Source organism: Octodon degus, unplaced genomic scaffold (assembly GCF_000260255.1).
Source record: "Octodon degus isolate 3935 unplaced genomic scaffold, OctDeg1.0 scaffold00053, whole genome shotgun sequence".
Classification (NCBI taxonomy): Eukaryota; Metazoa; Chordata; class Mammalia; order Rodentia; family Octodontidae; genus Octodon; species Octodon degus.
The window spans coordinates 5,115,044-5,128,579 of record NW_004524629.1 but is presented as its reverse complement, the minus strand read 5'-3'; the positions used below and the strand labels follow the sequence as shown (position 1 = coordinate 5,128,579).

General features: G+C 37.8%; 1 protein-coding gene across 9 annotated transcripts in view; it reads right to left on the bottom strand.

The window, feature by feature from the left end:
• Wrn (Werner syndrome RecQ like helicase) overlaps positions 1 to 13,536 on the bottom strand; it is a 154,083-nt gene that overhangs the window by 46,335 nt on the left and 94,212 nt on the right. For 8 of the 9 annotated variants that reach the window (XM_023717576.1, XM_023717581.1, XM_023717582.1 and 5 more), the window contains 3 exons: positions 7,541 to 7,728; positions 6,689 to 6,863; positions 1,528 to 1,709 (listed from right to left, as the gene is read on the bottom strand). In XM_023717576.1, the coding sequence (XP_023573344.1) occupies positions 1,528 to 1,709; positions 6,689 to 6,863; positions 7,541 to 7,728 (545 nt within the window). The remainder of the gene's footprint in view (positions 1 to 1,527; positions 1,710 to 6,688; positions 6,864 to 7,540; positions 7,729 to 13,536) is intronic. The other variant, XM_023717583.1, reaches the window with a different exon arrangement.

Genomic DNA, 13,536 nt, shown 5'->3' with positions numbered 1-13,536 from the left:
TACTTCCGATTTGATTTGAAACTGTCTCATTGCTATCTGTTTATCAATAAAACTTGGAAAAAAAAAGATTGATACAGATATTGATGTTAAAAAGAAAACAAGAATTGTTCTGCATAAGAGGATGATTTTATTAAACAAAAGTTACTGATCATTTCTAGAAAGAGTTTAAAACTTAGAGCAAATATTTTTACCTAACTAATCTTTACTATTCTTTAAGATACTGTCTATACTATCATATCCTCAAGGAAGCCTTACCTGACCTTTTTTAACTCTGTAAAGGTCACATGCCTTTCTACACTCAGTACATTTTCCTTCATAGCTCTTAAATAAAATCTTCATATTAAAACATAATACCAAACATCCACATAGTACCCTTAGTAACAAAATTTGACCAGTGAAACTTTCTTTCCTTTTTTTTTTTTGGCAGAACCGGGGATTGAACTCAGGCCCTTGCGCTTGCCAGAGAAGCACTTATTCCACTGAACCATCTCCCCGGCTCCAGTGAAACTTTCAAATGCAAAAAGAGTAAAATGAACCTACATATGCACAAATGTATGATTTTCTAATTAAGCTCTATCATTCCCATTATACTATGAATTCTATGAAAGCAGTTTCTCAGAAGACAGTGGTCACTCAAAAAATACTCATGAACAATGAAGAAAAGCAAATGTTGCATTGGGTAGGAACTCATTATAAATAATATACACATTAAAAAGTTCCATTTAAAAAAAAAGTTCCATTTATTCAGCAACATAAAGGTATATTTTTAAAATAACCTCACTTTGGCAAGCTCACTTATTACATGTACAGATTTTTCTCTTTCCGTGAGGTCTTCGTTCCTTATTATGAATGAAATGGAAGAATAAATTGGTAAGTTCTCCTCTAAATTTTTACAAGATAAAGCTTTTCTTTCTAGTGCTTTGATTTTTTTTTTAATATCAACGAACTTACATGCCAAAAAATACCTATTTAGTACTTAAGTAGAATGGTTTTCCTGAATTTAAACATTTAAACAATATTTTTATGGTAATCTGCTAGTACACTACAATATGATTATTTGAAGTCAATAAGTTTCATAGTTGAGGAGAGTTGGGACGCTCTCACGAAATTAACCAAGAAAATGAATGTAAAGACACTCATATAGGGATTGGTAGAAAGATCTTAGAATAAGTGCTTATTATTGTAACATGAGAAGACTCAACAATCATAAGCAATACCTGAAAAAATTATGGTTGAAGATAAATTAAAACTTGAGAAAACTAAAAAAAAAAAAAAAAAAAAACATTTCACTGATACACAATAGCAGTTAAGTATACCAAGTACAGCCCTGACTTCCTGAATTTTATACACATAGGAGATAAGGTCATCTCTGCTTTGTGGCAGCACTATGACAAGTGTTTTTCACAGATATCCTCTGTCTGGGGTTGTACATGGAAGAGAACTTTAAATGCACTCACAAATTACATATATGTAACTTCATGCCTCAAATCCTTTCATAGAGAAAAAGAGAAACCAGAATGTTTTTACCTATTTAAGTTAAAGTCTGCTGGAGCCCAGAGTATATGACAAGAACTTGGAAGTCCATCACGGCCAGCTCTACCAATTTCCTGGTAGTATGATTCCATTTCTTTAGGTGCACCATAATGAATCACTCTGCGAATGTCCGATTTATTAATGCCCATTCCAAAAGCTATAGTAGCTATGACACACTGAGAACAAATAACACAGGTTGACAAACTAAATACAGAACTAAACCTTTCAAAACATTAATAATTTGTTTCCTCAAGTCTCGAACATAAAACTGAATTTAATATAATTTTATACAATCACTTATAGATTTAAAAAATTACTTGCCCAATTTATAGATTAAGGACTGGTAAACATAAAATGGGATTTTTATTCACTCTAGAAAAAGGAGCAAATAAAAAGGTGTCTAAATGGGAGTCTAAATGTTTTGTTAATATATAATACAAAACTTTCATGCTGCTATGAAGTTTGAGGTGTCACATCTGACTACAGGTACCTTATTCTAACATTATCCAAAGACAGAAGTTTAAGAACGATGGTACAATGAAACGAAAGATTATCTCTGCATATTTATGAGGGTAAAACTGATAAACTAGCTAATAGGTATTATTATACAGAGGTAAGATTTACATGATTGGGAAAAGATTAAGGAAGAACTAATAATAAGTACACAGAAAACTAAAACAGCTTATAAAGCATTAACAACAAGAACAGGCCGGCGGTCGGAGAATTGGCGGAAACCAGAATAAAGCACATGCATGCTGAAATTGTCGGAAGGTGAGAAATGACTAAGATAACAGATGGTAGGCAGATACTGGCTAACCTGAAGTAAGAAGATGCTGGCTAAAGAATGTTGCTGGCAAAGTGAACCCCGATAAGTCATCACTGCCCAGAGGGTGGTGGAAGCTCCTCTGGGATCATCTCACTCTTGGGCTTGTTGAGAAGGCCCATGGTGGTAGTTGCAACCTCCGGGTTACTCTCATCTCCCCTCACCCACCAAGCTGCAACTCGACAGACTGGAAAAGTAGACACTTTAACTCTGCCTAGTAATGTCTCAGTGCTGTGGCTGCCTTCTCTGTGATTGGTCATCGTGGGTGATTGTGGGTAGCTAGAAATGGTTGGACGGTTATAAAGTTGAAGGAAGAATGCAGTGGAGAGAAGCAGCACGCAGGGCAAATAACTGCACAACAGAAGTAAGGCTGCGAAGTAGTCTCGAATTTACTTCTCCAGTGCTCCATTTTTAATAGTTCACTCTGACGTGTATGGACACGTATTACGATTCACTGAGCTCCATGTCAGGAAATCTCTGTAACCGTCTCTACTGCAGACACTGCAGGTCTGCACGGCTCCCAGAGATCCTCAGATTTCAAAGTTCAGGGGTGAACCCTCACATCACCTTGTACCAGAGATTGAACTCAGGGCCCTGTGCTTGCCAGATAGGCACTTATTTTACTGAGCTATCTCCCCAGCCTGATTTTGTTTCCTCTTTGCAAGTTTGGTGGTTCAACCTAGTCTTCCCAGAGATAGCAAGTTTCCAAAATGCTACATTCTCTCTTAAACTAATGAAGAAGAAAAAGGCCAATATGGCTCCTGGGCAAGCAGTGCCTTGTTCCTAGTGCCCAGTACTCTAGATTACTGGGGAAGACCTGATCATGGAAGAAGGCAAGAGCACTCCAGGCCAAGGAGCCCTGAAGCTTCTCCCCATGGATTTACACTCCACACGTAAGCAGGAGGGCCAGTCACAACCAAGACTTACAACCAGATATACACATGCATGGCGGACTCCACAGAAGACATGCCTGCCTGTTTCTTCTACACATCACTGAGGCTGGGCAGAAGAGGGACACCCAGAAGCAGTCTTGGAGTGTAAGAGTCCTGTATTGGCCCTGCTCCCTCAATATCCTGTGACCTAAGAACCTCACATTTCCCAGTGTGCACCACAATCCCCATTCTCCAAACAAAGCCTGTAGCCTCAGTCACTCCCGGTAAAGGAAGCACTGATCTAGTTAACCGTTCAACAGAAAGCTGGGCACTGCCAAAGGCTGAGGACACAGGAAAGAACATTCCTGGCATCTCTTTCATTGAGTGAAACTTCTGATTTGTACAGAAAACACAGAGAATGTATTGTTACAATTTACTTTTAAAAATGCTAATCATATAACATTGATAAAATGAAATAATAATATATTGATAAGGAAAAAAAAAACAAGAACACAAAAAGACAACAAAGTAACCAGAATACACCACATTATTTAAAGGTAAAAAGCATTTATAGGTTGTATAAATCTCATACATTCATCTAAATAAAATCATGAGTGTATTCAAAATGGTTATGATAGATATATAGTTACATTTTCTTAATGAATAAAGGGATTTGCTCTAACAGTGTTTGTAAATAGGATATCAAGTCTGCATCTTGTACAGCAAATAACCACTAGGAAGAGAGTATGCAATGTGTTAATTATTGAAACTATCCTACCAATTTGATTTGAAACTGTCTCATTGCTATTTGTTTCTCAATAAAATTATGGAAAAAAATAAAAAAATAATAAAAATTAAAAAATCATGATATAAACAAATGGGAGGAAAGAAGGTCAAAAATGCATGGGGTCAGTGAGGAAAAAAGAGTGCAGAGTGTGAAAATGAGAGAACTTCCATCCTGCGGATTGCATCAACAGATAATGTCAACAATTAGTAAAAAATTAAGAGACAGCAGTGAATACAAATCACATCAGGATATAGCAGTAAACATCTACAGGCTCAGAGTTGGGGATGGGAAACAGAAGTGGTAATGGAATGAGGGGCTAATGATTTTCACAGAGAATATGGAAAAACTATTTGCGTGTATAACTAATAAAAACTAAAGTGCTATTTTGAAAAAGAAACATGCTAAAATGACAAGAACTTGGAAGTCCATCATGGCCAGCTCTACCGATTTCCTGGTAGTATGATTCCATTTCTTTAGGTGCAACAAAAATAGAAAAGAAAAAAAAAAAAAAAAAGGATAAATGAGGGAAAAAAAGAAAGAGGATAGACAAAAGATGCATGCAAAAGATAAGGGAAGATTACACGAATGAATATAAGTAAAAGCTTTGAAGAAAGAAGTCTAGGCAACTGGACTTTATTTAAGTGTCCATAAACACAATAATTCTATGTTTGTTTGTTTGTTTTTTATGTATTTAGTACAGGGTCTACAGGGTCTCACTACATAGACTGGACTCGCAGTGATCCTTCCTGTTTTTCAACCTCCCAAGCACTGGGATTACAGGCACCACCACACCCAGTTTCATTGGACATCTCAGCATGCCCCAGGGGGCAAGGCCAGCAACACAGTAATTCTAATCATATTATTTTCTATATGAGATCAATTCCAGATTTTATTTTCAAATTACAAACTGTCAGTTGTAAATAAAAATGTTTATCAGTAAATTATTCATAATTTCATTCTAGAAGTGAAATAAATTTAAGTCATCTTGAAAGAACAACAAAAAAAGGATACAAAACTAAGGATTAAATGTCTGCATCTAAATGTGGGTAGATTTGGTTATAGTAAGAGGAAATAAAGGGGTTTTTTTAGTTATAAGATGAAAAACACTAAATTTCAAAGCATCACTCATTGAGAGTTCATTAAGAGATCAGCTCTACTTTTAGGCTCACACTAAAGCATAAATAGATAAAAAAAACAGGAAAGTGAGTATTTAGAATTCAGTACACTCATGCCATAATAAATAATGGTAAGTACTCAATTCCAAGAGCATCAATCTATTCTATAAAGATGATGAAATGTATCGAGAATATAAAAATTTTCAATGCAAATGTGACACCTTTGAGCCATTTAAGGAGACCAAGACGTTACAGAACAAACTCAACTATCAGCCTAGAGTAGCAATGGTGGTTCTTTTAAGAGTTTTCAATGACAGGAAGAGCCCACTGCAACAAGCGTGCCACAGGGTCACCATCACTAGCCTGGGGTGAAATAATCAATATAAATTTATTAATCTTCATAATGTAAAATTGTAACATCTTAGAGAAAGGGAAAACAGCAGCATATATATATTGAAAAACTTTGGGCAATTCTGTCAAACAAAAACAGAATGCATCCCCATCCACCTCATTCATTGGATCTGGCACTGTGTGACTTCTGGCTCTTCCCCAAAGTCAAAATTAACACAAAAGGTAAAGTTTGAATAGATTCAGAACATCAATCCAAACAGGATAGCACAACTGAAGGTACTCATCAAAGAGGCCATCCAGAACTGGGGTGTGTTTGAAGTGAACAAGAGTATTTACGGGGAACTGAATGTGCTTCTGATTATAACAAGCTTTAAAACTTGGTTAACATACTTACTGTAGTTTTTGATCCTGCCTGTAGGTTTGATACAGTCACAACCATTAAACTCAAAAACATAATGGAGTAGTGAATAATAATACTTAAACTTTATTCTGTAGTACAATAAGGATTATAAGGTTCCTGGAAGGCCTGTGAACTGTAGTTTTTCCTCATACCAAATTCGAAGAGAATTATTCTACTTTAATCTGCTTTACCTATTAGATAAAAGTCCACTTAAATTAAAAATTCCAAGGCTAATTAGTAGCCAACAAATTACAGAAATATTACACTAAGCCTTGCTTCCCTCTTTGTGTATTTTAATGCTACTTATTCCTTGTCCAACCAACTCATTCAACTCTTCCCTATGAATCTCTTAAGAGTTTCATACTCCCTTATCGCCTGTATTTTATACCATTCCACACTATCTTTCCCTCCACCATTCTAAACCACTGATGATTTCCTATGCATTATTGGCTCATGGTCTATACCTGCTAGTCTTTCTTCCTGAAATTCCACAACAAATTTCATTGCCCTTATCATAGACTGGCCTGGTAAACTGGACAAACTTCTATCTATACATTCTGACTCTATTCAAATTGTATCTTCCTGGATTACACAATCTACCTTGACAGAGCCAGTGCTCCCTAAGCAATAGTCTGCAAGAGTTTATCCTATATCCATCTCTCACACTATATGCCAATCCCCCTTATGCAGAGACTGCTTTATGCTCAACACAAAGAACAGTATTTAATAGAGATGTGGTAAGTAAACATTTGAGAAATATTTAATTCCACTATAAGGCATAAAAAAAATGATGACTGATGTTCACACCTGAATTTCATCTCTCATGAACCTGTGATGAACATCTTTCCTTGTGTGAAAACTCATGCCTGCATGGTAGGTTCCACAGGCTAAATTTAGTTTCCTAAGTTCAGCAGTAACTTGTTCTGTCATTTTTCTGGAAGGACAATAGATAATAGTTGAACCTTCAAATTCCCATTCACAACTATAAAGAAAAAAGAACAAGAGAATAAACATAAGCATTACACATACACTTTAGACCAGTTTGAGTCTTATCTTAATTTTCTCTGTCTCTGTCTCTGTCTGATTTATTTGTTTCTTTTAAGATTGAACCCAGAGCCTTGACATTCAGTTACATTCCCTGCCCACTGCTTTTTGGTGGTGTCTGTTTGTGACAGGGTTTTCTGATGCCCCCAGGTGGGACTTGAATTGTGATCCCCATGCCATGGCCTCTTAAAAGTGCTGGCATTAGACTTACACCACCCTGGAATTAAACCTGAAATTAAAGTTATTCATGTAATTAGCAAACCAGAAGAGATGAAAGACTCCTTTTGTTTACTTATCAATCATTAAGAGGAACAGTATACATATAAAACTAGCAGAATTGCTCCTAGCCTTGAAAAATACACTTTTCTTCAGTTACTAAATTGTATAATACTATACCTGAACTGCAGCAAGACAGAATTGTGAAAAATGCTAAACATGTATTTAAAGGAAAAAAAAAAAACAGGTTTTGAGACAGTGTCCTGCTATGTACATTAAGTAGCCCATAAACCTGCTACAACCCTCATGCCTCAGCCTCCTGAGGGCCTGGCTGAAGGAATTAATTTAAAAAATTAAAAAGCTTTCTAAAAGGAATAAAATAGTTAACAAAATTCTTACCTAGTTTTTTTGACAAGAAATGGCTGTAGATCTTGAAGAATATTCGCTGTTTTCCGTCCAACTTCTAAATACAGATTTGGTCGATCAAAACTAGTACGGGTAATCTGAGGATTGTTCAGTTTCAAGCAACGTATAATATCTTCCTGGATTAAAGAACTTGCAGTAGCAGTGAGTGCAACTATTGGAACCTGAGTAAAGTTAAAAAGTGGTCAGAGGGGAATCTCATTATTTCAAACATTTCTACTGCCTTCTTACAAAGAATCTGTTATAACTACTGGAGTACACTGTTATAAACATACAACCTTAAAATCACTCATTTATTTTTTTTAAATTATTTATTTATTTTTACATTTATTGTGTGTGTGTGTGTGTGTGTGTGTGTGTGTGTGTGTGTGGTGCTGGGGGATCGAACTGCGGTCCACTGTGCTTTGCTAAGCTTGTTCTAAGTAGGTGCTTTAGACCACTGAGCCATCTCTCCAGCCCAAAATCACTCATTTATAAAAAACAAAAACAAAAAAACTTATACTTCAGACTCCTGAATACAATCTTTGTCTCTCCTCTCCCCCCCATTACTGAAAATTAAACGAGGGACTTGCCAGGCTAGCTAAGTGTTCTCCTACTAAACTACATTTCCACTCCAATATTTACTTTTTAAAAATCAGAAATCATTTAAATAAAACATGAGATCCATAAGATTTCAAAATACAAATGACCACACTAAATTACACCTACTTATTAGGTATCTACCTTTGCATTTATTATTTTCAACATTTATTACATCTTTTAATAGTGTGATAAAAGGATAGGCCATATTATTCTTTATTATTTCTTTTTTTTTTTCCAGAACCTGGGATTGAACTCAGGCCCTTGCACTTGCCAGGAAAGTGCTTATTCCACTGAGCCATCTCCCCAGCCCCTGCCCTATTTTTTTTTAATCAACTATAATTCATATATTTAAAACACAAAAGAATTCCACATCACAGTATCTATACTATTCCTTTTAATGATTGATAAGTAAACAAAACTCATTGGTATGCTGCATACAAGAAACACATTTAATACAAAAAGGAATTCACACAACACTCAATATCAATGTCAGGCACGGTGATGCATGCCTATAATTTCAACACTCAAGAGGCTGATGCAAGAGGATTGCTCCAAGTTCGAGGTCAGAGCAAGCTACAAAGTGAATTCAAGCCCAGCCTGAACTACACAGTAAAACCCTGTCTCAAAAAAACCCTAAACATCAAGGATGAAAAACAATATTCCATGAGGCAATGGGAGCCTTCAAGCAAGCAGAAATAGCTATCTTATTTTCAGACAAGCTAAAACTGATCATGAGAGGCAAAGAAGGCCACTACACACTGGTTAAGGGGACAATTCAACTGGAAGAGATAATAAATATAAGCATACACACACACACACACACACACACACACACACACACACCCCAAACATGAGTGCACCCAACTTAATAAAATCAACACTATGGGATATAAAAGATCACATAAACATTAACACAAATTTATAGTGGAGTACCTCCATACACTACTATTACAAATAAATAGAACAACCAGACAAAAATCAACAAAGAAAAGTCAGAGTTAAACCATATTTTTGAAAACATGGACATAATGTATATCTAGAGTTTGACCCAACAAAATGTACAGTGTTAGCACCACACAGAACTTTTCTTAAAAACAGACTATGTGGGGCCAGGGAGATTGTTCAGTGGAATAAGCACTTCCCTGTCAAGTGCAAGGGCCTGAGTTCAATCCCTGGTCCCACCAAAAAAAAAAGAAAGACGATTATTTAAAAACAGACTATGTACCAGCTCATATAGCATGCTTAAATAAATGTAAAAGAATCAATATTACTTTGTGTACATTACCAGAACATGGTATAATGAAATGAGAATTCAATGGCAAAAGAAATTATACAAACACAGGGATATTAAACTCCTTAGTATTCAGCGGGTCACAGAAGAAATCAAGGAAGAAATGAGACATTTCTAGAATTAAATGATAATACTAGTACAATACAATAGAAACTATGGGATACAATGAAAATAATCCTAAGAGAAAGTTTATACTTATAAATGCTCAAATCACAAATATAGAGGAAACCCAAGTAAGTAACCTAATGATGTAACTTAAGGTCCTAGAAAAACACAATCTAAACTCAAAACTCGTACATAGCCAGCTGTCTTAGTTACTCTTCTCTCGTTGCTGGGACAAATATCCGACACTCAAAATGAAGGAAGGAAAGGTTTATTTAGCTCAGTTACTGGAGGTTTCAGTCCATACTCAGCTGGGTCCAATGCAGGGCAGCACAGAGCAGAAAGCAACCTTTCATGGTGGCAGCAAAGAGCAAGAGCGCAAGGGAGGGGTAGCAGCAGCTCAAGCAGATAGCTTCTCTTCCTACCTTACATTGTAATGAAAATTACCTGTCCCAGGGTAGGGGAAGTACTCACACCTATGGGTACTTCCCAGTACTTACCCACCTATGGGTAATCCCAGCATTACTAAAACCCATAATCCCTGCCTTGTATCACACATAATCCCAGTGGATCATGAGTTAACACAAACTCTAGAAGTCCTCACCCCATGACTGCATGAGGCTTTGGGGGGACAACTAGACACAAACCATAACACCAGCCAAATAACTCAGCGGATTAAAGCACCTGCTTAGGCAGACGCAGAGGCCTGGGTTCCATCCCTAGTGTGCTGTGCCCACTCTGCACTGAGAGGTCAACTGAGACTGTGTGTGGTGGCACGATTCTGTAATTCCAGCTCTTTGGGAGGCTGAACATGGGCGGATCACTACGAGTCTGATCTATGTAGTGGGATTCTATAGACTCTTACTAAAAATACGAAAAAAAAAAAAAAAAGCCTAGTACATAGAAGAAAATTACAAAAATGACACGAAATTCATACTAAAAAAATATAATCAATGAATCAAAGAGTTGGTTCTTCAAAAGCATAAACAAAATCGGGCTGGCAAGATAGCTCAGTGGTCTAAAGCACCTGCTTAGGCAAGCTTAGGCAGGCACAGGGGAATGTGGTTCGATCCCCAGTACCACATGCCTTCCCAGCCCCATTCTCAGGGCAGGGCTGAGCTGGCAAATAAATAAATAAACAAAATAGACAAAGCCTTGATCAACCTTACCAAAAAAAGTTAAACCCATAGCAATACAATTATAAATGAAAAAAGCAAAATCATGATGGACACCATCACAATCCAGAAAATTATTAGTAACTACTTAAAAAACCTGTAGTCTAAAACTTGGAGCATGTAGAAGAATTAGATAGATTCATAGGTACATATGAGTCACCAAAACTGAACCAAGAAGATATAAAAATGTTGAGCAGTCAAATAACAGAATGATATTGAGGAAGTAATGCAAAACCTACCAAAAAAAGCTCAAGACCTGAAGGATTTACCACTGAATTCTACCATAACTTTTGGGCAGATTAATGTCAATATACCTCAAACCCATTAATAAAATTGAAAGGTAGGGAGTATTGCCAAACTCATTCCTGGAAGGTAGCATTACCTTGATTCCAAAAGCAGATACAGACTCAAATGAAAAAGAAGGCTTCTGGCCAATCAGTTAAGGAACATAGGTTAAAGTCCTCAACAAGATTCTGGCAGAGTACAACAAATCAAAAAGTTATATATCATGGCCAAGTAGGTTTCATCTCAGGGATGCAAAGATGGTTTAACTTATGTAAATCAAGAAATATCATATAAACAGAAGGCCCAAAGCACATGACCATCTCCAAAGATGCAAAAAAAAAGCCTTTGAAAAAAAAAATCCATTATCCTTTCTTCATTTTAAAAAAGTAAAGCAGCCTCCCAACCTCCACCATCCTGCCAGAGTTCTGCTGAACCCTGACCACCTGTCCTGCCCTGAAGATTTTCAGATACTTGGCAGCCCGAGCCCTAAAACCCCAGCCATCCTGCTGGAGTTCCACTGAGTGTCAGCTGCCCATCCTCACCCTGAAGAACTCCAGAGAGACCAGGTAGGCTAGCCTCCCACCCCCACACCAGCCATCACACCAGAGTGCCTCTGAACCCAAGTCACCCATTCTCCTGAAGACTGTCAGGGACAATTGGAAAACTGCTGCAGGAAACTGAAACCAGGTGTCCAGAAGACTGCCACAGGGACCTGTGGTAGACTTGGGGAGCCCTACCCCACACCAACCCATCATTAAGAGAGCCTTACTGAACACTGGCATGCACTCATCATTATTGGATCCATCTTGAACTGTGGTTTGCCCCCCTCTCCTCAACAAGGTAGAAGACACAGCAAACCCCACACAGCAGCAGCTTTAGTGAGCCTATCCTGTCCTCCAACTCACCTAAGAGCCTTGCTGACCCATACCGCTCCCCTTACCATCATTGTACAGTCACTGGGGCTTCAAAAAATGGCAAAACAAAGGAACAAAAGGCTATCTCAGACCTCTAGCCCACCCAAAATAAGTTGAGAACACATAGTAATAGACAAATTAGAATTCACACACCTGAAATTTCTGAGGTGATAGCAACTTAATTAAAGAAACAAGTCTATGAGGCTACGGAGGAAATCAGATTAGAAATAATCTCTCAGTTAAAAAAGAAAATGACCACAATGACGAAAGCTTTGTTAAAATAGAAGGGAAGAGGCAAATGATGTTCAAAACATTGAATGAACAATACAGGAAAGAACTAGAATACAAGAAACAGATTCAAATAGATATCCAGGCAATTAAGAATTTCATTGAAATCTGGAAAAACTGCTTGAATGAAACAGAAGATAAAATTTAAGACCTTGAAGATAACAGTGCATCTAACAAATACTCAAGGAAAGCTCTCTTAAAAATACAACAGCTTCAAGATGATGCAAAGAAAAGTAAAATAAGACTAATAGGTATCAACAAAACAGCTGGAGTTAACAGAAATGACATAAAAAGACTATTTGCAGAAAACTTCCCAAGTATGGGAAAAGAATCTGACATACAGTAACTGAGGCATATAGAACTCCAGGTAGCCATAACAAATCTTTACCCAGACATAGAATGACTAAGATCACAGAAATTGGATCAAAACAAAATATTAAAAGCTGTTAGAAGAAACAGATCACCTGTAATGGAAAGTCCATCAGGATCATGGCAGATTTCTCAGCACAGACCATCAAATCAAGAAAAGCATGGAGTGAAATATTTCAGATCCTGAAAGAACTCTAATCCTGACTGATGTATCCTTTAAAATTATCTATGAAATTTAATGGAGAGATTAGATACTTCCATAACAAAGAACTGAAGAAACTCATGAAAACCAGACCAAGCTTACAAAGAACACTGACATATATTTTAGAAAGAGACAAAGATGACGACTACTTCAAAAACAACAGAAGAGAATCACCAAGCAGAGCAGGTAATTAAGACAAGGGGAAAAGTAGGGATCCTACAGTATGAAAACAATATGGCATAGATAAGCCAACACATCAGTTATAACCATTAATGTAAATGGCCTCAATTTACCAATCAAGAGACTCAGTCCTAGCCCAGGTCCGGTGAGTGTGTGGGAGAGCTTCTTGCTACCCCGTGGCAGCCAGACCAAATACCAGTCCCAGCCCAGGCCCAGCGTGGGCCACACCCTTTCCCACTCCCTTGGGACGCCCCCCACCACTCCGCAGCACCGCCCCCAACCCACCCGCCAAGTAGGAATTTCTACCATGTTCCGGGAACCCCCAGACCCAGTCCTAGCCCAGGTCCCGTGAGTGTGTGGGAGAGCTCCCTGCTACCCTGCACCTGCCAGACCAAATACCAGTCCCAGCCCAGGCGCGGTGTGGGCAGGACCCTCTCCAACCACCTTGGTACGCCCCCCACCACTCCGCAGCACCTCCCCCACCCCGCCCACCAAGTAGGAATTTCTACCACATTCAGGGAACCCCCAGACCCAGTCCTAGCCCAGACCCAGTGAGTGTGAGAGAGAGCTTCCTTTCCCCCCTA